The 23492-nt window shown below is 45.7% G+C and overlaps 1 protein-coding gene across 5 annotated transcripts in view; it reads left to right on the top strand.

The window, feature by feature from the left end:
• YPEL2 (yippee like 2) overlaps nt 1-23233 on the top strand; it is a 61778-nt gene extending 38545 nt beyond the window's left edge. For 3 of the 5 annotated variants that reach the window (XM_081585085.1, XM_081585086.1, XM_081585087.1), the window contains 3 exons: nt 15496-15539; nt 16576-16684; nt 20834-23233. In XM_081585085.1, the coding sequence (XP_081441211.1) occupies nt 15496-15539; nt 16576-16684; nt 20834-20923 (243 nt within the window). In that variant the 3' untranslated portion in view covers nt 20924-23233. Of the gene's footprint in view, nt 1-15495; nt 15540-16575; nt 18675-20185 lie in introns of all 5 variants that reach the window. The other 2 variants (XR_014080728.1, XM_081585084.1) reach the window with 2 other exon arrangements.
• Nucleotides 23234-23492: the final 259 nt, after the last annotated feature.

Genomic DNA, 23492 nt, shown 5'->3' with positions numbered 1-23492 from the left:
GATTCCACATATAAGTGATTAGCATGGTATTTGTCTTTCTCTGACCTGCTTCAGTTAGCATAGTGCCCTTCAAGTCCAGGTTGCTGTACATGGTGTGATCTCATTATATTTTAATGATTGAGTGGTATTCCATTGAACCCCATCTTCTTCATTCATTTGGCGTAGACACTTAGGTTGCTTCCATGTCTTGGCTCACATTGTAAATATGGGCTTCCCAGGTGGTGCTAGTGATAAAGAATCCGCCTGTCAATGTAGGAGTCATAAGAGACTTGGGTTGGATCCCTGGGTTTGGGAAGATCCCCTGGAGGAGGGAGGGCATGGCAACCCACTCCAGTAGTCTTGCCTAGAAATCCCATGGGTAGAGGAGCCTGGCAGACTACAGCCCATAGGGATGAAAAGAATCAGACATGGCTGGAGCAGCTTAGCATGCACATAAACATTGGGGTGCATGTATTCTTTCGAATTAGAATTTTCTCCAGATATTTTCCCAGGATGGGATTGTTGGATCATATGGCAAATCTCTTTTTAGTTTTTAGAGGAGCCTCCGTACTGTTTTCCACAGGGGCTCCACCAACTTACATTCCCATCAACAGTGTAGGAAGGTTCCCTTTTCTCCTCTTGTTCCCATTTTCAGGTGAAGAAAGTGAGGCTTGGGCTAACTGAGTTGACCAAAGGGGACTCGGCTAGGAAATGGAAGTGGTAGAACCAGAGTTGGAATTCAGACGGGCACAAGAAGAGTTATTCTTTCTTAAGCTGTTTACCGATTAACTCCCTTTGCTCCTGAAACTAGAAAGAAGAGGAACTCAAGAGTCAGCAGGGCTCAGAGCCCTAATTAATTTGTGGTCCAACTGGGTCACGGGGAGTGACCCTGGGCCGTGGTCTTTTCTTTTTTTCAAGGACACGTCTGCTGAGGCTCACTGGAGCAGGGTTCCCTGCCATGAGGGAAGGCATTCCAGCCCTGCCGTCTCCCCCCACCCCCCAGCCCAGGGGAGTTAGATCTCCTGTGAAGCTCACGTCTGCCTCTTCAGTCCCTTCCTCCCCAGTCCTCTGGCCAGGCGCCTCCTGGTGTTAAGTTGCCCCAAATACCCAGTCTCTTATTTCACATTCTCAGGCAAAGATCCCACAGCCAAGGTGCCCTTTCAGCTTAGCTTTCCCATCGGCTGCTCACTGACAGATAAGCTCCTAAGGGGGGGGGGCGCGGGGGTGGAGAGGTTGGTAAAAGCAGCGGGCAGACCCTGTTGTGCCCTTTGTCGTGGGACGTACTGGGTCCTGCAGCGCCACTGCTGGGTTTGATGGGGTGAGCCCTGGGTGGGGGCCCCCGTCCTTAGTTGGCAAATGGAACTTGACTTGGCTGAGGCACAGTCATACACACACTTAGGTTTTACCTTCAGCTTGAAATCGGAGGCAGAGAGTCTGTAAGCGTCCAGAGACAAGGAAACTCTGTTCCGTGTGCACGCAGGCTGGGAGAAGCCTGGCCTGTTTGTACCTCTTCTGCCACGGCTGTGCCAGACTCCCTGTCCAGGCCTCGCAGAAACGTCCCGTCCCTCGGGCTGGATGGAACTGAGACACGAGCACTTCTGCGAGTCGAAAGGGGGAAGAAGCCAGTGGACAGAATGTTCCTGCGCCTGGGTGGACCAGCCAGCCACGGCACAGGCCAGTTCCCTGGGAGTCGAGATGAAACCTTGCTCCTTTCTGTAGCCAGGCCATATCTTGAGTCACAGTCGAGTCCCTGCCAGAGGAACTGGTGTTAGTTCAGCTTTCTGAAGTGATAGATGGACTTAAAAATGAAAGTGACCGGGAGGTCTGCACTGTTGGCTTCGCCAGTCTCATTGCTCTGGGAAATGGACGTGGACGCTGGACTTAAACTACCACCTCTTTTGTCTTCCCTTCCCCCTTCATTTGCAGCCAAATCAAATACCTGGAACCTGGTTGTAGGGATTGCTGTGGTATGTGGAGTTAGTCCATCCTTCAAACAGTCCTGGGGAATTTTCCCAAGAAGGGGGAATACAGGCCAACCATGGCCTCCTTGGAGGTAGGCCTCAGTGTGAGAGAACCCACGAACTGGGCCTCTGTATATAAGTCCAGAATATATTTAAAATGATATCTCAAGTATCCAGAGACTGGTTTAAAAATGTGTTCAGAAAGGTAGCAATTTAATCTTTCTCTTGGAATAAGCCTGGCCTGTGCATTCTCCCAGGAGCCTTTGCCTAGGGAATATGATTAAAAATAGATCTGAGTAGCACTTCCTGCTTGGCAGATGGCTGATAGCAAATGCTAGGGCTTGCAGCTGACCTTTCCTTTCTGAAATCTGCTCTGTGTTTCCATGATGCTAACTGAGTCCCTCACTAGACCTAATCAAAGAGCTGGTTGCAGAAAAACATGGCTTGCTGTCCTGGGTAGGCTCTGTTCATGGAGCAACTTGAAAGTGCTGGAATTTGCATGGAAACACCCACTGGGTGGTCCAACTGGCTGGTCCTTGTTTAAAACTAACAAGTTCTGCTTTCAAAGTTGCTGTCCAGTGCTGTTAAGGATCCCACACCCACTCTCTGCCCCCATCAACAGGAAAGATCAGTGGCTAGGGGAGTGATGTGTATACAATAGACAATGCTCACCCACACTTCCAAACAAAGGAGCTGCCCCCAGAGTGGGGGAGGGGGCTTTTTGAGTTTAACTTCCGGGTGTGGCTCTGTCCTCATCAGTTTATCTTTTTAAAAATTATTTATTTATGGCTGCACTAGATCTTTCGTTGCTGCGCTCGGGCTTCTCATTGGGGTGACTTCTCATTGGGGTGACTTCTCATTGGGGTGGCTCATGGTCCCTGCATGAGTAGGCAGATTCTTTACCACTGGACCGTGAGGGAAGTCCCCATCAGCTGTCTTATAAAACAAGGATAATACCTGATACAATGCCCTGAGATGGTATCAAACTAGGGGAGATACAAGATATTGTTGTTTTTCTTATTATGTAGCGAACATCTGGGGTCCACTGCTCACTGAGTTATTATCCTTCCCTGGGAAAGAGGGGCACATAAAGGCAGGCTGTGCCGCAGCTGTTTCAAGTCCTCTTCATCGTCTTCACCTTGGAGGAAAGCCCTCTGCTGGAATTTAAGCATCTTCAGGGCAGACTATTTATACTCTGGGGCTACGCAAGGTCTGGGACATTAAATATTTGTTGATTTAAAATTATGGAGATACAGCATTCTTTCTTTCTTTGTTTATGGCTCTGCTGGGTCTTCATTGCTGCACAGGCTTTTCTCGAGTTGCGGCGAGCTGAGCTTACTCTCTGGTTATAGTGCACTGGTTTTTCATTTGCTGTGGCTTCTCTTGCTGCCGAGCATGGGCCATAGGGCACAAGAGCTTCAGTATTTGTGACACGTGGATTCAGTAGTTGTGATTCCCACTCTGGAGCACGGGCTCAGTAGCTGTAGCACATGGCCTTGGTTGCTCTGCGGCATGTGGGATCTTCCTGGACCAGGGATCGAACCTATGTCTCCTGCATTGGCGGGCAGATTCTTTTTTTTTTTTGCAGGCAGCTTCTTTACCACTGAGCCACCAGGGAAGCCCTCAGCCATGTCTATATTATTGAACAGTTAGTTCTCACCCCACCCCACATCTCCTATTTTTAAAATATCATAGACTGTGTTACTGTGGGAAAATCTCTTTGCCCAGGAAATGATTTTCCAGTGCCTGATATTTCAGTGTGCCTTAGGTTTTTCTGTTGGCCAGGGAAGAAGGTTGAGCACCAGACTATGTGGCAGGGATTTAAGTCTCTAAGTCTTGAGGATGAGTCTTATCGAGGAATTAGATAAGATAGACCAGCTGATGAGCAGAAAAGACCTTTTATGCAGATAAACAGGAAGTTGAAAAAACACCAGAAAAGAGGTCTGACTCAGAAATGTTCGTTTACTGTGCAAGGCGTCTGCTCTCTGGAGAATATGGACTCATGGACTATTCACCCTCGTAAGAAACCTCAGTCAACCCCCTCATTTCACAGATGATGCAACTCCCAGTGCAGAGGGGCAGGGCTCTGCGTGAGGAAGGCATGGAGTTGGAGGCAGATGATGAAGCCTTGCCTGGCTGGGGCTGGGAGCGGGTCGGCTGGTTGTTCTGACCCGCTTGTGTTCTGTCTCTAGACGGAATACTGAGAATCTCCAGTGGCCAGCTTTTGCACTTTGGCAAGCACGTTATGCGCAGATCTTTCTAATATTTGTATCCTCAAGTCTCTTTCATAAGAGCTCACTGGCTGTGATTTCTTCAACCCGTTTAAATAACATTGTCTCTTCCTTCATAACTATTTCATATAACTCTGCTCCTGACTAAGCCCAGTCCTTGGGGGTGCTTGAATTCGGAGGTTAAATGTAGATTGATGCTAATATGCTCATGGGAGGAAAGTTTGGTAATGGACGTGTGGCTTGGCAGGAAAGACCATTACTCAGCCTGCTTTAGTTTGTGTGAACAACCTGAAGCCTGACTGGTGAAGCAAGTCCTTGTGCTTTGATTAGCATTTCCAGAAGAGGAAAGGGGGGTGTTCAGGAACCCCTAAGATGAAATGAAAAAATCAGGTTAAGAAGACAGTGAGAGACTCTGAAAGTAAAACCATGCCGTGTACAGGAAATTCCAAGGATGCTACCACTTTTCAAGGGCCTGGCTTATGCCAGTCACTTTACTCTCTGCAAGGTGGGTACTGTTACCCCACTTGACAGGTGAGGAACTTGAGACCAGAAAGGTGAGCATCTTCAAGAACACACAATAGAGAAAATGCCAGAAATGGGATTTGAATCTTAATTCATCTGCTAAACTGGGAGAAGCTTAGCCCGTGGAAGGAAACCATGATGTAGAGCTATAACCAGAAGTATTTTTTGGCACCAAAGGATGTAAAGATGAAGGATTATCAGAGCAGCTGGCAGCAGAATGGGGTTCCTCGGGAGGCAGGGTGTTCACTATCCTTGAAAGTGTTTAGGTAGAAGTTTGGTGGAAATAGGGCTTCCCAGGTGGCACAGTGCTCAAGAATCTGCCGGTCAATGCAAGGAGACGAGAAGAAACGCAGGCAGGTCTCGATCCCTGGGTCAGGAAGATCTCCTGGAGTAGGAAATGGCAACCCACTCCAGTATTCTTGCTGGGAAATCCCATGGACAGAGGAGCCTGGCGGGTTCCAGTCCATGGGGTCGCAAAGAGTCAGACACGACTGAGCACACTTTAGTATTTAGTGGAAATGTGGACAAGAGCCATGCATCAGGTGAGTGGTTGACCCCGGGGCTCCTCAAAGCCCAGTGGTCTCCGAAATTAAAACTGGATAAAGTCATACGTATATTTTGTTTTGTTTGGGGATCCTCCATGGCTGTGGAGGCCTTTCGCCACTATATCTAACCTGCAGTCTACTTCATGAGATTCCTACAGACTGAAATTAGTTATTTCTCTTTTTGAAAGCTCCCCAAAGCATTCTTTCAGCTTCTCTGCTCATTCTGAATCACTAAGTCCATGTGCCCCAAAAAGGGGGAGTGGATTTTTAAGGGCTTCTTTGCTTTTCTTTCCATGGGTTGTGAAATGAGAATCATTCATTCAGTTGTTAGCTGGGAGGGCTGGTTTCAGGCTAGGTTGCAGAGAGCATTCTCTTGGTGGTCCTCAATCAGCCTTAAGCATTGTTAAGTTTACAAATTAAATTTTATCCATTCTCCCAAGAGTGACCAAGCCCTGGTAAAGTGATTCATCCTAACATAACTCACAGGAAGCCAATTGGTAGACCAGAATTCTAATTAATTTACACTGAAACAGATAATCCTGAAAACTTGTATGTGTGTTATCTTCCTTGAAGGTAAACCCACTGAGCGAGTGAATTAAATTTAGGCAGTTGCTAAGTAAATATGGAATCAGAGCAGAGGAGAGTGACTAGCTTAAGAGACTTTCATCAGTTCTGACAGCTTGATCCATCCTTCTTCTTCAAAGAGACAGATTTTCCAAGTGAACATATTCTAGAAAAATCTTGGGACTTGGAGTCAGAAGCTGTAGGTTTATGTGTCGACCTTGACTTACAAGCTTTGGGAAACTGGGTAAGTCACTCGAACAGCTCTGGACCTCAGATTCCTCCTCTGTTGTTTTGGAGGTAAATCAATTAATATATGTGAAAGATCTTTGTACATTCAGAGGTCCTTTAAACATGTCAGTATTAGTCTAATTCTGTTGAGCTCCTTTCTTTTAGGAAGTCACTTGGACAGTACCCTTGTCATCCCATCTTCATTCTTCCTTAGATTTTGGAGCCAGACTGCCTGGGTCACTGTCATATGTTGGTATTTGACCCTGTGTTGGCATATGTCTTAACCTTCCTTTGTCTTGCTTTCCTCATCTGTAAAATGGGATTGATGAAAGTACCTCCCTCATTAGATTGTTTACAGGATTAAGTTACCTGGCTTATGTAAAACAGTTTAAATCCTGGCTGGCATACGTTGGCTTAGTTGCTCAGTCATGTCTGACTCTCTGGGACCCCAGGGACTGTAGGTTACCAGGCTCCTCTGTGCGTGGAATCCTCCAGGCAAGAATGCTGGAGTGGATTGCCATTCCCTTCTCCAGTGAAAGTCGATTAGTCGTGTCCAACTCCTTGCAACTCCATGGGCTGTACAGTTCATGGAATTCTCCAGGCCAGAATATTGGAGTGGGTAGCTGTTTCCTTCTCCAGGAGATCTTCCCAACCCAGGGATTGAACCCAGGTCTCCCGCATTGCAAGAGAATTTTTTACCAGCTGAGCCACCAGGGAAGCCCTGTATGGCATATAGTAAGCACTATATAAATATGAGCCACGACTATTATTATTTCACCATTTCCAATTTATTTTAATGAGCCATCTCAATCAGGGCTTCCCCAGTGGCTCAGTGGTAAAGAATCTGCCTGCAGTGTAGGAGACACAGATTCAGTCCCTGGGTTGGGAAGATCCCCTGGAGAAGGGAATGGCTACCCACTCCACTATTCTGGCCTGGAGAATTCCACAGACTGTATGGGGTCAAAAAAAGTCAGACACGATTGAGCGACTTTCACTTCACACCTATAAACTGTCTTCAATTTCACTATTATGATTGCTTGTTAGAAGATATTTAAAAAACAACTCCCCCCCGCCCCTCCATAGCATATGGCTTCAGTCTTTCAGGGAACTCTTTCTGTCTGGATTGGTTGTAGGGGAAGTCTTGCCTTGAGAGTCTGTAAGTTTTGCCCACTGGCTTTCCAGAAATCCTTTGTAGTGTCAGGACATTTTTGTTTGCCAATGCCCAGTTGGCTTTGGGAACTGAAGGGTATACTGAAACCTAAATCCAAGAAACTGGTTGTGTTCTTCCTAGATATGTTAATTTGCTTTCTTTTTAACTTCAGGGGCTCGTACTAAATTGTTTTTAAAGGCCTGAAAAAGTTTCACACAAATGACTTCATATGATGTCAAAATAACCCTTTAAAAAAAATTCCTCTCCCCCTATATTGCCCCTCCCCACATTCCTCTCGCCACCAGTAACCACTAGCTTGTTCTCTATGTCTGTGAATTTGCTTCTTCTGTTTTATTCACTAGTTTGATTCCACATATAAATGATATCATATAGTATCTGTCTTTCTTTGTCTGACTTGCTTCACTTAGAATAAAAGTCCATCCATCTTTCTGCAAATAGCAAAATTTCATTATTTTTTATGGCTGAATAGTATTCCATTATATACATACCCCCCCCACATATATATATAAAACATCTTCTTTATCCATTCATTTGTTGATGGACATTTAGGTTGCTTCTATACCTTGACAATTATAAATAATGCTGCTGTGAACACTGCGGGTAGGGAGGGGTGTGCACATATCTTTTTGAATTAGTGTTTTATTTTTCAGATATACACCCAAGAGTGGAAGGGCCTGATGGTTTTGAGAGAAATTTGAGCTCCATTATTTTAGCCCCCTTAGAAATTTTATTTTTATTTATTTATTTTTTAGGTGACACTATGTAGCACGTGGGATCTTAGTTTCACAGCCCGGGATCGGTCTGGGGGTACAGAGTCGTAATCACTGGATTGCCAGGGAAGTCCCCCCTCCAGAAGTTTCGGTTTTATATTTGAATTGCAGAGGGCCCAGCTTTAATGACTGGCTGCCACTGCATCCTGATTCCACCTGTTCACTCTCTGTCTCAGAAGCCATCCCCCCTCCAGCAGACATGTCAGGCTTTCTTCTGTAGAGGACGGAGGCTTGTCTGATCATAGAAACCCCCTCCTCTTTATCCTTGTGGAGAATGCAAGTGTCCCAGGCCTTCTCTGGAGAGAAGGGAGGAGTACAGGTGGTAGGGAGCTGACAGCATCGGCTGAATTTGAAAGGTCTGGTCATTAAGTAACTTAGATCCTGAAGTCTCCACATTTCAGCAATAAAATGTGGCACCCAGGCCCCACACCACCTTTTGTTTTTGCCATTCAGTTCCTTGTATCATGTATGCTCCCATGCCCTTGGAATTTCATGACTCCACACTGCAGATATTTCCTCCTCTAGAGCCAGTCCCTTCCCTGCCCCTCCCTTCATCTGGTTCAGGAAGGGAGGGTGAGTAGCGACCTCCCAGAGCTCAGAGGCAGCCAAGCTTCTGCCCCTAGGCAGCACACATGTGGCTTTTTACCCCATGTAGACCTCTAGACAGATGTGTAAAAACTTTCTGTAAATCATAAATACATACAAATGGCTTTATTCTTTTCTAATCTTTGCTGGTGACTTGTGTCCCAGTGTGGAATTCCTACACAGTCAGGAAATTCTTTCCTTATAATGAACCCAAGTCTCTCTTATTTCCGTATCAGTCCACTTCTCCTTATTTGCAGAGAAAATGGAAGAAATCCCCTTTGATTGTCTTTCCTCTTAGCTAATTGCTCAGCGTCTTTAAACTGCACTCGGGTTCTAATTGTGGAAGTTTTCATCATTTTCATTGTTCTTTATTATCACCCTTCCCACTTTCTCCATATGCTTCCTCAAGGGTGAAATTCAGACAAGATTATTTTGCTTGGGTTTCAGCCCTTTGGAATGGAGCCTGTGGTTTACTTTGACCCTGAATAGCAAACTCCACCAGGCTTGGATGCAGAAAGGAATGAGAAAGGAAAAAGGACTGACCTGACCTTCCCCAGGAGAATGTTGAGGTAGGGTGTTCAGCCAACACCCCAAGGGAGGAGTTTTCCTTATCCTTTATTGTGTGTCTATCTAATACCTATGTTACCTTCTCCCTGACAAGGTACAGAGTACAGCATATAATACCATGAGCAAATCCGTGGAGACAGAAAGTAGGTTTGTGGTTGCCAGGGACAAGGGAAATGGAAGGTGACTGGTAATGATGCAAGATTTCTTTGTGGGGTGTGAAGATGTTCTGGAATTAGATAGTGGTGATGGTTGCACAACCTTGTGAATATATACCAAGAGCCCCTGAATTATATACATTAATGGTGTCTTTTATGGTAAGATTCTATCTATCATTCCGTGAAGTTTAGGAAGTACCTTCTTTTGTACACAGTATTATTTATTTCTTATACAAATCTGGTGTGAGTGTGAATACTATTTTATTGTGCCCATTTTATGGATTAGGAAGTTTAGTCTCAGAGAAGTTAATTGGCTTGACCAAGTCAGCAGCATCGTGAGTATTTGGCCACGCCAAGTCTCCAACTCTAGCAGTCCCATTTCTTCAAAGCCCATGTGATGAACATTGTGCCTATGGATGGTAGTTTAAAAGATTATGGATTTTGAAGAACCAGATAGAGTCAACTTTTTCCTCTCTCTTCTGCAGTCTCCTGAAAAGGCCAAAGAGGGAAGGTGGAGAACTGATCTCCTTTTCCCTCTGCACTTGGTTTACCTTGTTTTACTTCTTGTTCTCAACAACTTAGGAAGTTGGCATGTTTTCCATCCACAGGTGTAAAAGATGTGGAAGCCCAGAGGGTAGATAATTCTCCCAAAGTCAAATAGAGCTAGAAAACTGAAGTTGTGAAGCCAGGATTTTATCCTGAATTTCTGAGCCGAGATGAGATCCTCAGATACCCCAGTTGTTACAGCTGAGTAGGCAGGTGGGCCTCTGCCTCCCTGGTCCCTGGGGACCTCCTGGGGCACGAACTCAGTTGATAATGGTTGACCTTCCCAGAGAAAGGAGACGGAGAGGCCCCCTTTATGCTAGGAGGATTTCATGCCTAAGCATATGAGAGAAGGAGGAATCCGCATGTTTGCTCTGTTGCCACCTCCCCCGACAAATATTCGTTTTTCAATGGTCCTCCTGCTTTTGAAAGGAATTGCTGCCTTCCAGACTTTCGAAGGGGCCAGAAATCAGTGGTTTTGGCTACCAAACAGGAAACTCAAAGCCTTTCCGTTCCTTTGAGCTGGCTGGAAGGGCTGGGCCTGAAACTATTACTTTCCTTTAAAGGACAGAAGAAAAGTTTGGGGTAATTTTTTTAAAACAACAACAACAAAAAAAAACCCTTTCCTGGAGTCCTGAATACCAGCCTTGGTTGATATACAACATGGAAAAGAGCTGCCTTGTTGCCTGGCAGTCATGACAGCAAACAAATGTGTCTGACCGTCTGTTTGGGATCTCCTGGTCTGAAATCCTGTTTGCTCCATTCTAATTGCTCCCTTCACTGGCTTTCAGTCTCCCCACCTTCGGTACCACCCTCCCTCAAGGGAGAACCAGGCCGCGCCTGGTCGTGCCAGGCTGGGCTGGGCCCCACAGGATACAGCGACCCAGCCGGGCTATTCTTGTCTGTGTCTATTTGCAAGATGCCTTGTTCTCCGTGAATGTTTTTCTCATCATTAATGTTGGCTTGGCAGCAGCCCAGTGTGGAAGCCATGGCGGAAGAGCTTGCAGAATCTCTCTTGTCCTCAGAGACTCAGCTGGTCCCAGGTGCAGGGCTGGGGAGACAGGCTCATCGATGCTGTCACTAGGGGGGGTGCCTCTGTAGGTGTCGCCACCTGATCGGTTCGGCACCCTTTGCAGAGCGTGGGCCCCTGCCAGCACACCCTCGAAGAAGACACCTGGAGGAGCCGGGGTCGCCCTGGGAGGCCTCTGGGCCTGATTGAAGACTCCTCTCCATGTGCTCTCCCCCACCCCACTCTCTAGGAATTCAAATGTGTGTCCGGCTAGAGAAAGCCACTCTTTTCTTTTTTTTTCACTTTTCATATGATTTTTTTTAAAAAATTAATTCTTACATTCCTATACACTAACAATGAGAAAACAGAAAGAGAAATTAAGGAAACAATTACATTCACTGTTGCAACGAAAAGAATAAAATACTTAGGAATAAATCTACCTAAAGAAACAAAAGACCTATATATATATAGAAAACTATAAAACACTGATGAGAGGAAGCCACTCTCAGGCCCTGCCTTAGAACCCCGAGAACAGTCACCTGCGAGCATTTAAAGTCACATACCCCTACCAGGAAAGTGTTTTGAGCATGTACTCCTAATGTGTCTATTTATTTATAAATGGAATACATGGGGTTGCTAATTTGTACATTATAAACATTTACTAGAAATTTTTAATAATTTATGCAACTTAAAAGGATGGGAGAAAAAATAACACAGTTATAACTTTTTAATCTTATTTTATTGAAGGTATATATGATTGAATATGGTGTTTTTTCAGGGGAAAAAAAAATCTTTATTTATCACTTTCTGATTCAGTAATTCAGAAAGTGAGTGTTAGTCACTCAGTCATGTCTGACTCTGACCCCATGGACTGGGACCCGCCAGGCCCCTCTGTCCTTGGAATTCTGCAGGCCAGAATACTGGAATGGGTAGCCGTTCCCTTCTCCAAGGAATCTTCCCGAACTAGGAATCAAACCCGGATCTCGTGCACTGCAGGCAGACTCTTTACCATCTGAGCCACCAGGGAAGCCCTCAGTAATTCAGAGGTGTGTCCTAAAGACAGTGCCCTTCAGTACTTCATTTTTACTATTGCCCTTGCTGAAAACTTCTTTACAAAGAAAAGTAGATTCAAATGGAATATTTGTGGGAATTCTCTGGTGGTTTAGTGGTTAGGACTTGGCACTTTCACTGCTAGGGGCTTGGGTTCAATTCCCGATTGGGGAACAAAGATTCTATTGGATTTCACTAACAAGAGTATATTTTACGGTATGTAAAAATAATTTTTAAAAAATCCAATGAGTTTTGACACATGCGTAGTCTTAAGCACCACCAAAATCAAGATGAGAAAATAATCCCATCTCCCATGTTACTCCTTTGTAGTCAAACTCACCCTTCACCCCATAACTTCTGGCAACCACTGGTCTTCTTAGCCTAAAGCATTTCAAGCTCATCCATGTTGTTACATGTATTAACATAGGTTTTCATTACATTTGAGTAATTGAAACTGCCAAACTCTTGTCCAGACTTTGCCATTCTGCAGTGTCCTTGAGAGCACTTAGTTTTGTCAGTTAAAAAAAATGTTTTGGACCATTCTAATAGGGATATGTCAGTTGTTTTTCATTTGCATTGCCCTAATGGCTAGTGATGTTAAGCATCTTTTCGTGGGCGTGTTCTCATCTGCTTATCTTTGGTGAAGTCCGTTCAAATCTTTTGCCCATTTTAAAATTGGATTTCTTATTTTATTATTGAATTTTGAGAGTTCTTTATATATTTTAGATACAAATCCTTTGTTAGAAAAGCAATTCCTAGATATTTTCTCCCAGTCTATGATTTATTTCTTAACAGTGTTTTTCAGAGCACAAGTTTAAAATTTTGATAAAATCTAGCAGTTTTTTTCTTTTATAAATTGTGTTGCTGATGTAGTATCTAAAATCTTTTCTAATGCAAAGTCACAAAGATTTTCGCCTGCATTTTTTTTCTTAATAGCCTCCGTTTTGAATTAGTTTTTTTGTACAGGCATTTCAATTTTGAACTACAAAGATCATATAAAATGAAAACATTGCTAAATACCAGTTCTCTCTGTAGTACAAGTTTCTTTGGAGAAGAAGTTACGTTTCCATTCCCTGTCAAAATGTTGCCTTCACTTTGAAGGGGCAGATTTAGTGTGTGTGTTTTTTTATAAAAATATTGCCAAGTCCGTATTTTGTCAGCAACTTTTTGTTCAGATAGTTTGGAATGTTTTTTTGCAAAGGAAAATTGCATGACTATATCTTTACATTTTTAAGTACTTGGGTGTAAATGAACCTCTTTGGGCTACTCTATCCCATTATAAAAAATTGCAAGGATCCTACTGTTTAAAGGTCCTATTTTTATAACATCAGTCTCATTATTGACATCTTAAAGCACAGAAGCAGCAATTTTTTTAAAAAAAAAAATGGAAGAGGCAATTGACTCATGGGATAAATATTTTGTAAATGATGCCAGATTTTTTATGCTATGTGTTACAGGTTCAGAGAGACATTGAAGACACGGTTCATGTCTTCAGGGAGCTCACAGTCTAGTGAGGGAGTTAGTCAGACAGGCAGTTGAAATCAAGTGTGCTGAGAGCTAAGAAAAAAGGAACAGGCAGTGAGCAAGACGAGTCCCGTCCATGGGTACCAGTGGGTGCCTCTTCTTGGGGAGGTCAGAGAAAACCTTACGAAAGAGAGGGGCCGAGCTGAGGCTTGAGATTGGTCAAGGGAAGGAACCTCCCCGTCTTAGGGAGGATCATAGGCAAAGTTGGTGAAATTCAAGTTCCAGAAATTGCACATAGTTTGGCCTGACTAGAGCAAAAGACACAGTGGCAGAGTAACAAGAGAAGAGACTGCAGGGAGTGGTGGGACCAGATGGTGAAACTTTTGCTATCCTGGTGGTGCATGGGTGTCTGTGTGCTCCAAGACTGAACTAACTGGTTGGCCAAATCTATGGTCTGTTTTGCTGAGACATTGTCTCATCTGAACACGTGGCATGGACTTCCAGGTTCCAGCTCTGGAGGCTGTAACACTTGTATTCATGCTCAGTTCTAGCCTGGAACTCATATGTTCCCCGGAGATGCTTCAAGACCCAAAGGAAAGAGAGCTGGTTTTGCCCGAGCAGCAGCTGGGGAACACCTGCTTGGTCCTCGGAGCCGCACCTGGGAGCCAAGGCTTCTGGTGCATTTGTACATTGGAGGCAGCCAACCATCCAGCTGCCCCAAAGACAGTTTTTCTGCAAGTCAAGAATTTTAACCCTTCTCTGGCTGGCGGCCCCGATCCCTAAAGTCCATTGCTTCTGACAACAACTGTCTTGGGCGCAGTGATCTGTATCCTGTCTGGTTCTCTCCTACCCTCCGGTCATCTCCTAACCAGTCAGCCCTGGATCTCTCCAGCCACTGAATAACAGAGGTCATGGGAGAGTCCCTTATTTTGTTTGGTTGTTTCTTTTCCAAGTGGTCTTCAGAGCAGACGAGGATGTTTAATTCAGGGTACAGTTGTCAAGCCACATTAAAAATGCAGGCAGCAGTGCGAGACATGGCTGGCTCATGTCAGCCAGACATTCCAGTGTAACCAGAGGAGGAAAACATGGACAGGGCCCGTGTCAATGGAAGTAGATGCCACATTGCACGGTGAGCTTTCAGGCTCCGGTTTCTTCCAGTCCCTGCCATCCTCCAGCCAGAAGAAAGAAGCTCCTATTTGTTGTTGTTTTTGTTCAGTCACTAAGTTGTGTCCAACTCTTTGTGACCCTGTGGACAGCAGCACGCCAGGCTTCCCTGTCCTTCACTGTCTCTTGGAGTTTGCTTAAACTCATGTCCGTTGAGTCAGTGATGCCATCCAACCATCCCCGCCCGCTTCTCCTCCTGCCCTCAATCTTTCCCAGCATCAGTCTTTCCAATGAATATTCAGGGTCGATTTCCTTTAGGAATGACTGGTTTGATCTCCTTGCAGTCCAGCTCCTATTTAAGCTGGAAGTTAAAGTGGGATTACCCTTTAGTGGGCATTCCTGTGACCTGAAGATCAAGTTGCTTACACCTCAAAAAGAGAGAACTCCCACACTGCAGGTTTTTTTGTTTGTTTGACTGCACAGCCTTTGGGATCTTAGTTCCCCAACCAGGGACTCGACCTGTGTTGGAAGGTGGATTCTTAACTACTGGGCCACCAGGAAAGTCCTCCATGCTGCCATTTAGGAAGACGGTGACTGTTAGAGCAGTTAGGGTCTCCAGGAAAGTAAGACCAGTGAGAAGTGTGGGTTTGGTGGTTCATACTTACATTGGGGATTCTTTGCTGTCTCCTGAGGGTTGTACCAAGAGGGCATGGAAAGGTACTTGTGCCTGTTGCCATGCCCTGGCTGACTTGAGGAAAGCTGTGGGTAGCACAGATGGCCAAAATCATATGGTTCCAGGAAAGGCCAATGTGGATTAATGCTGTCTTCTTGCCAATCCAAGTGTGGGCTGACCCGGGTTCTGTAGCTGTTTATTCTGCCTTCTCCTCCTCCCACCATGCCATCTGCCAGCTGGACAGTTAACTGGCTCACTGCTCCCTTTTAGCTGTGTCAGTCCTGCAAGGTCATGATTGTTGTGCTTTGGGGCTGGTTTCCCCCCGGGTGGGTGAAATGGATCTCTAACCATCGATTTGTCTTCTTGCATTTCAGTCGTTCCAAGGAAGTCAAGGACGAGCATACCTCTTTAACTCAGTGTGAGTGTCTCTGAATGGTACATCTGTTGTTCGGTCAAATTTTGAGGGATGGGGAAAAGCAACACTCCATGATGATCACACAATGGAACCTGTCCTCTCTCTCTCACACACACACACACACACACACACACACACACACACACCCATGGAACATTATTTACCACACATGTTAGCCAGTCATCCTTAGGGAATTTGGGGGGGGGGCATCATCTTGGGATAAAAATAATGTAGGCAGTACTCCAGAAAGCACAGAGGGCTATAGTCTCTTAGCAGAGAAGCTGGAGTGCTTCTTCTGAAGCCTGACCATGAAGGTCTCAGAATTAGACCTGAGACGTGTCTCCGAGGAAGAGAGGAGGATGAACAGAAGACCCCAGGATCCGCTGGAGGACTGAGGCTGGAGGAGGCTTTGTAAAGTGGAGTTAGCTAAGAGCCTCCGTCCCCTCGGACAGTCTGCCACAGCCCTCAGCATCATTTGTAGCTTTCTCTGGGAAAGCAAGCCTGATGAACTGTGAAAATGGAAATCTAGCATGTTCAGCTTGAAATACTAGATGCGCCGTGAAGGAGTCTAGATAGCTGATAGATGGGGCTCACCCATCCCTGTGATGAAGACAGGACTCTGCTGTCATGATTGACATCTCTGGCCTCAGTCCGTCCTCAGGAAGTTCTGAGGACCTGTGCTCATGGCTGTGGACTTCAGCGTGGTTTTCAGTTTGTCCCCTTAAATCACAAGCCTAAAAGCGTTTGTTAAGAAAAGCTCCGAAAAAAGAAAAATTCCAAGCAAAGTCTCAACCATAAAGACTATTTTGAGTCGACTAATTGAATCAGAACTTTCAGATCTGACAAACAGCCCAGTGGAGATGTTTCCATGTGGCTACCTTTTGGGAGGTTGCTACTAGTTTCGGTTAGAGATGATGCTGTTAGTGTCGGCTTCCCTTCGGGCAGCCATCTTCAGTTAATCTTTTGCTGGAAGTTCAGCTTCAACAACCGATGGGCATTTGCCTGACTCCCCTCTTTTCTTTCCTCATCCTTGGCACAGAGTTAATGTGGGCTGCGGGCCGGCAGAAGAGCGCGTGTTGCTAACAGGACTGCACGCCGTTGCAGACATTTACTGTGAAAACTGCAAAACCACCCTGGGCTGGAAATATGTAAGTACCATGGGGTCTAGTTGGAGAGCGTGCCATAAAGAAACTGAGAGTCGAACACTGGAATGCATTCTCCCACTTGCTTCCCCTGGACTTGTGGGATTATCTTCAACGAGGATGGGAAACGGAGTTCAAAGAGCAGTTCCTGGCACACATGCGTCCTCTTTTCATTGATAGTCCATGCTTCCTACCCAGTCCTTCACCTACTCCTGACACATGCAGACACACACTCACATACCCTCTCAGTGTAGTAATAGTGAAAAGTGAAGTTGCTCAGTCATGTCCGACTCTCGGCGACCCCATGGCCTGTAGCCTACCAGGCTCCTCAGTCCATGGGATTTTCCAGGCAAGAATACTGGAGTGGGTTGCCATTTCCTTCTCCAGGGGATCTTCCTGACCCAGGGATCGAACTTGGGTGTCCCGCATTGCAGGCAGACACTTCACCGTCTGAGCCACCCGGGAAGCCCAGTAGTAATAGTAGTAGTAGTAATAACAATGGCACATAACATCTCCTGACCGCTTACTGTGTTCCAGGCATATATTATTTTATTTACTCTTCACAGAGTCCTTAGAGTGTGGACCATATTTTAATCCCTAGTTTGCAGATGAGGAAACCGAGGCTTAGGCTGAGTAATAGTATGTCCCGTATTGTCTAGTCATTAGGTGGCCAAAGAAAAATAGGAGTGCAGGTAGTGGTCTGACTGCAGAGCTCTTTGCTCCAGTAAATATCCCCAGAACATCTCTTGGGCCCCAGGCCCTATGCTAGGCATCATCAAACATTGTGTTCATTAATATCCATTATCAGATAGTCATGGCTGGACTTGCCCAACCAGACATACATTCATTCCTTCACTCAACAAATAAAATTTTTAAAATTTTTATTTTTTGACCATGCCATGCAGCATGTGGAATCTTAGTTCCCTGACCAGGGATTGAACCCACACTCCTTGCGCTGGAAGTGCAGTCTTAACCACTAGACTGCCAGGGGAGTCCCTCGACAGATACTTGTAATGTCTCCTTGGCAGCTAGGAGAGTGCAAAGAGCCTTGCCAGGGTGAGAGGAGGTTTGTGTATTCGGTGAAAGTCAACTTGTATTATTATTGTTGTTGCTGCTATTATTATTGGCAGATCTTTTCACAGTGCTTTTCTCTCCCCTCTCTGTCATTGTGGGGATGTTGAAAAGTGAGTCTTCTGTTTCTGGTAGAGTGCTTTATTCCATGTTGTCGCAGAGGATCGGCGGTGTGGGGCTGGCTTGTAGGACCTGCTTGGGAAGGACCTTGAAGGAGCAGTCAAAACCTCCTATAGAGTGATAAGGATGTGTCATGTAGGTTTGTTGATGGCAGCAAAGACACCACTCTGCAGGAATTTGCTGGTGGAAGAGCTTCTGCCTATGTGGGAACAGGGAGCACAGGGGAAATCTCTGTGTCTTCTGCTCCTTTTTCGGATGAGTCTAAAACTGCTCTAAAAATATGAGTCTGTGTGAAAAAAAGATGTGGAGCAAGAGAAGCCAGCCATGAAAGTATGATTCCGTTGAAATAAAGTTTAAAAATACTCAGATCATAGAAACTGCAGCAGGTAGAGTCTCCAGGGAAGGAGCACAGCCTTGAGATTGTGTCTTTCATGTCTTCCTTGGAATGTTCAGAATGAGAATGGAAAAACCTCGACACTGTGTGTCACGATGCTGGGAAGGTTTAGCCACAGGTTCATCTGGGAGAAAGGGCCTTGGCCGTTCTGATTCCCCTGTGTGGCCACTGGTCCCGTCTGTGTGGTCTGGGGGCCACAGTTCTGGTTTTGATTACCCAGAAATGTTCCGCTCCTTCTTTGTTTCCCAACTTCTTGATTATCTTATTCCTTGAAGATGTGCTGGATTATAGACAGAAAATAATCCTGAGTTGGCTGGCTTGGCTCCTCACTTTGGGTAAAATGATTAAGTCCTGGGGACTTCCCTGGCAGACCAGCGGTTAAGAATCCACCTTGCAATGCAGCGGACACAGGTTGGATCTCTGTTTGGGGAACTAAGATCTCACATGCCACACGGAGTGGCCAAAAAAAGAAAAAATCCAGTCCTTTGACAAAGCTTTATTTATTAAGAGCCTTTGTGTTGGATACAAAAGTGAATGAGATCCAGTCCTTGCTCTCAGGGTGCTTCTAGTCATGATACTTGGGAGGAAAGCCACAGGTTACAATCAAACAGCTGGACAGGACAACAGAGAAACATCCGTCTCCCCAAACATTCCCTGATCCCCTCTCACATACCAGGCCCAGTGCTCCAGCCTTTCATTCTATTATTCCTTCTGACCCTTACGATGACCCTGTGAAGTACTTGTAATTATCCCAACTTTGTAAATGGAAAGTTTATAATTTTGCAAACTATTAATGGAAATCAGATGCTTAAATAATGCTTTTGATGCTGGGAAGCAGTGGGAGTGGGGTTTAATCTGCGATGTTTATGTCAATTCCAGATCCAATCCTCTGTCCCCTGGAGTCTACTTGTGACATTTTGCAAGTGCCTTTAGGCTTGAGGGGTGGGCGTATTGACTTTCTTTTCCCTCTCTCTCTTTTTCTCTTTAAAATAGGGACACACTGTCACTTTCCTAGTTTTATTTTTTTCCTCCCCCTCTTTTTTGAACACACTACCATGGAACAACAGGTCTTATTCCTAAACTATATTCCTCTGCTGTGTACACATCACACTCATGCAAATGGAGCTGGGGAATAATGAGGTGTCAGGGAAATTACTGCTGAACCCACAGCTCTTATGTGTGTGTGTGTGGTGTGTTTGCACTTTCTCTCGGTGCCCCTTCCCTCTCTGCTTCATGGAATGACTCCTCTCTGAATGAGAGACTCACGTCTGAACTCGAGTTCTGAGACCCAGAGCCCCTGAGCTCTAGAAGAGAAGATACAATTCATATAAATGTGCCCGGCACCTATCAGCAGTAGGATTTAGCTCCTTCCTGATGTGGGGGACTCAGAAGGGAGAGTTTGTCCACTGTTCTGCCCATCGAGCTTCGCCATCTGATGACCCTGACACCCACTGTTTTTAGATGACACACCAAGATGTCTTTGTGTATCTGTTTCTGCAAATAGAATATCACCTTGATGCCACACCGACGCAGGACTTATTTCTGTGGGGCTTGTTAGCTGGGAGAGCCTGCGGCGCTGTTTCAAGTGGTCGCCTCCCAGCTGGTTTGTACTGGGTTTGCCCTCTGGAGGCCTCACAGCTGAGTGGGGCTCAAGGGCTGGCAGGTCCTGCAGCCTGCAGTTCGTACAGCTCCTTTCTCCCTGGAGAAAGGCAGTGACGGAAAAACAAACTTAACCCATCTGACATGGAAATAGCAAGATAAGAAATAAAAGAGAGACCTGTTTGGCAATACAGTACACTTTGTTCCTCTTCCCAGATGTCTTTTCTCTAAGCCTAACAAGCACGGTTTAAAATAAAGGCACAGTGGGCATTCCCTGGTGGTCCAGGGGTTAGAATTCTGTGGTCTCACTGCTGAGGGCCCAGGTTCAATCCCTGGTTGGGGAACTAAGATTCCAGAAGCTGCTTGGCACAGCCCCCCAAAATAATAAAAATTTGACACAGAAGCTCTATGGATACCTCCGTAGGACAGATTTCTGGTTAACATCAAAAACTAAGTGCCCATAAGATTTTACAAGGCGGACAAAACACAGAATAGATATGCAATGAACAAGACAGACAGTCGCAAAATAGATACAAGTTATGCTGTATGTTTGAATGTGGTTAAGTGCTGTGGAGAAAAGTAAAGCAGGAAAAGACGGGGCAAGGGGGATGGCTGCGGGGGAGATTGTGGTTTTCAATAAAGACCTTACTGCGATGATGACGTTTGAGCAAAGGTGCTAAAGGAACTCTACTGCAAATACTGAGAAAATATTTAGAATACTTAAATTTAAAAATATTTAAATTCTATTGTAAATACAGAGAAAGCCCTGGTGATGCCTCAGTCCTGCAGTTAAGCCAAGGGGACATGGTGTGCTTGAGTGGTGGGCCTTCTCAGTGAGTCTGGGTGAAGCTGGGGCCAGGCTTCAGAGGCCACGATGCCTGTCATTGTCCCTGCCTTTACTCCCATACGACAGAAGTCACCTGCTCGTCTTTGGTCACTCCCGTGTCTTCTCTTCCTTTGTGTTTCCGTAGGAACACGCCTTTGAAAGCAGCCAGAAATATAAAGAAGGCAAATACATCATTGAGCTAGCACACATGATCAAGGACAATGGCTGGGACTGATGGGAGAGCATCCAGCCAACCCAGCGTCCACGTGAATGCCATCCAACCGAACATTCTACCCAAGCGTGAGAGAGTGACTGAACACTTGGTTCCATCCATTTAGGGGCCTTGCCATCTGGGGCATTCTCCCACCCTGACGCCATCTTTCTGGTGACCGGCCTCTAAACCGCTGTCTCTCTGTCTCTTTGCTTTGTATCTGTTTGTGAGTTGATCCTGGCTTCTCTCTCTGTTCTAGTGTTGGCTGAAAAAACAAAACAACAAAAGGAACAGACGCCTGCCCGCATGGTGGCAGCCCACTTTGACGAAGGCCCCAGGGCCCTTGAAGAGCTGCCCAAAGGCCACTGGTCGGGAGCACAGTGGCCCAGCCCGGGGGTGTGAGGGCGAGGGGACCGTGAGGGTCCCGGGTGGGCAGGGGATGGGAGGGGAGAGGTAGGAACAGACTTGTGCTGCTCCTGGAGACCTGGGAACTTAGGCTTGAAATAATCGACTTGTCTAAGAGGACAAAGAGGAAAAAAAAAAAAAATACCTCATGACTACATTCTCTCTGATCAGAAGCTTCTGTTCCTGACACCAAATGTGCCAGGTTAGCAAATGCGAGCACAAGAAGGATGGCCCCTAATCGTCGCTGCTGGAGCAGGGGGCTGCCGCCTGGTTCTCCCGGGCCGAGCTGGTTGGGGGGAGTGTGTCCTGGCAGCAGGGGATGACTTGGGAAAAGTCCAGAAGGTTTTGATGACTCTGATGCCTCAATGCTCCTCTGGGTGATCTCTGCCTCTTCAGCCACTGTAGGTGACAAGAGAGGGGACCGTCATTTGCAATGTGGGTGAGATGCAAATATCCCAAAGGCTTTGACCAGCAATCAAGTAAAAAAATCGGTGATTTAGGATAACAGGGAACAAAGAGGGGGGAGGTGCAGTTGGGGAGCTCTTGCAGAAATGGCCTTGATCTTGGGCCAGAGAAAATAAAAAAGTAGAACCAGTTAGCAATTCCGACTGACCTTTTTTTCTGAACCTTCATAAGAGAAGAGCACTGTGGCAAGTTAAGGGGGGTAGGTGGGGCAGAGCCTGGAATAGTTTAGGTTTGAACTGTTACAGGTTAAGTGCATCTTTTTTTTGTTGTTGTTATGCATTGGCCTCACTGAGAACAGCAGTTCTTTATACATATGAGTTTTTGGGTGTTTTCCTCCAGTTCTATCATTGTAGGTTGCGGAAAACAAAGTCTCAAGGCTTCAAGTTTAGTGATAACCTGGCCGGTAGATTCCTCATGCCCCTAGCTTGTTCTCTTTGTACTTGAATGTTTTTGTGTGGAGAGAAATCTGTCCGTGTGATCCAGCAACGGGAAGGTCTTCGATTTGGTGTCAGACAGCAAGTTATAAATTCCAGTGTTACACCCCACCCCCGACCTCCCCATCCAAAGCTCATTATATTAGGTAAATGGAGAACGCATCCCTGTGAGGCTCATGAGATAGGAGTTTGTTGCATTTAATCAACACTGTGAAGTCTGTTCTACAGCAATTTAGCCAGTACGCAGTGCATGACCGAAACTCATTTAACTGAGATAATTTCATTGCTTAGACTGAAAATATTATCATTGCTAAGATATGTGTAGGTTATGTTAGGTAATTCTCAGCATCTCATTCTCCCAGTAGGCTGATCCTATAGGAAAATTCACCTTAAAAGTCTCAAAAGAGTGAGTTGAAGGAGACGAGAACCTGTAAAATTGTTTGTTAAGCAAGATTAAGGCAGCCAGCCCAGGACGTTTTCAGGATGGAACCAGATTCCCAGAGAGGGTGAGTCTGTCGCGGAAAGGCCTTTTTGTGCCTCTGTGGGCTGCTGGTGGGACGCGGGGCCTGAGATGGGCATGGTCTTGCCGGAGCAGTGTTGGGCAGAGAGCTAATGGGAAGCCAGGTAGCCCCACGTTTAGCAGCAGACAGCCTCTGTGAGGCAAAGAGGGTTCTGCAAAACCAAATTTTGTTCCCAAAAGCTTCTTGGCCCACATCGTTCGGTGCTTTAGCAACCCTGGGAGATTAAGTTGTTCTCTCCATGTTACTAAAAAGCAGACCGAGATTCAGAAGTCTTTCATTTCCAATCCCAGAGAAACAGTTCCTCTGGCTCCCAGGCCCAAGATCTCAATTAAAAAAAAAAAAAAAATCATTTTCAACTTTCACATTCCTAAGCTGGTTTGCCAGCCCAGAAATCATAAATTGCCCTCTGCATCCCTGCTGAAGGCAGTGGCTCTCATTTCTATGTTTTGATTAGCCCCTTTACTCAGGGAATGTCCTGGCTATTGATAATCCTTTCCAGGAAAAGAAAACAGGCAGGGTCAGGGTGGGGGGAACATGTAGGCGTGTAAAAACCGAGCATGGTCATATCGAAACTGGATGTGAGGTGCCCTAGAATGTTCAAGGGGCAGAGGAGACCGAAGTGCCACTGTTTGTCCTCGGGGATGGGGCCTCTGACTCTTGCATGGATCAGAGCAGGCTCCAGTTAGACCCGGTTCTGGTGTTTTGTTTTGCTTTAATTTAAATTACTATCCATTGAGCATCCAGTGGGCACATGGTGTGAGAGAGCTG

This window comes from Giraffa tippelskirchi, chromosome 3 (assembly GCF_054371585.1).
Source record: "Giraffa tippelskirchi isolate mGirTip1 chromosome 3, T2T-mGirTip1v1.2.pri, whole genome shotgun sequence".
Lineage (NCBI taxonomy): Eukaryota > Metazoa > Chordata > Mammalia > Artiodactyla > Giraffidae > Giraffa > Giraffa tippelskirchi.
The sequence above is the reverse complement of the archived record's forward strand: the minus strand, read 5'-3'. Positions and strand labels throughout refer to the sequence as shown.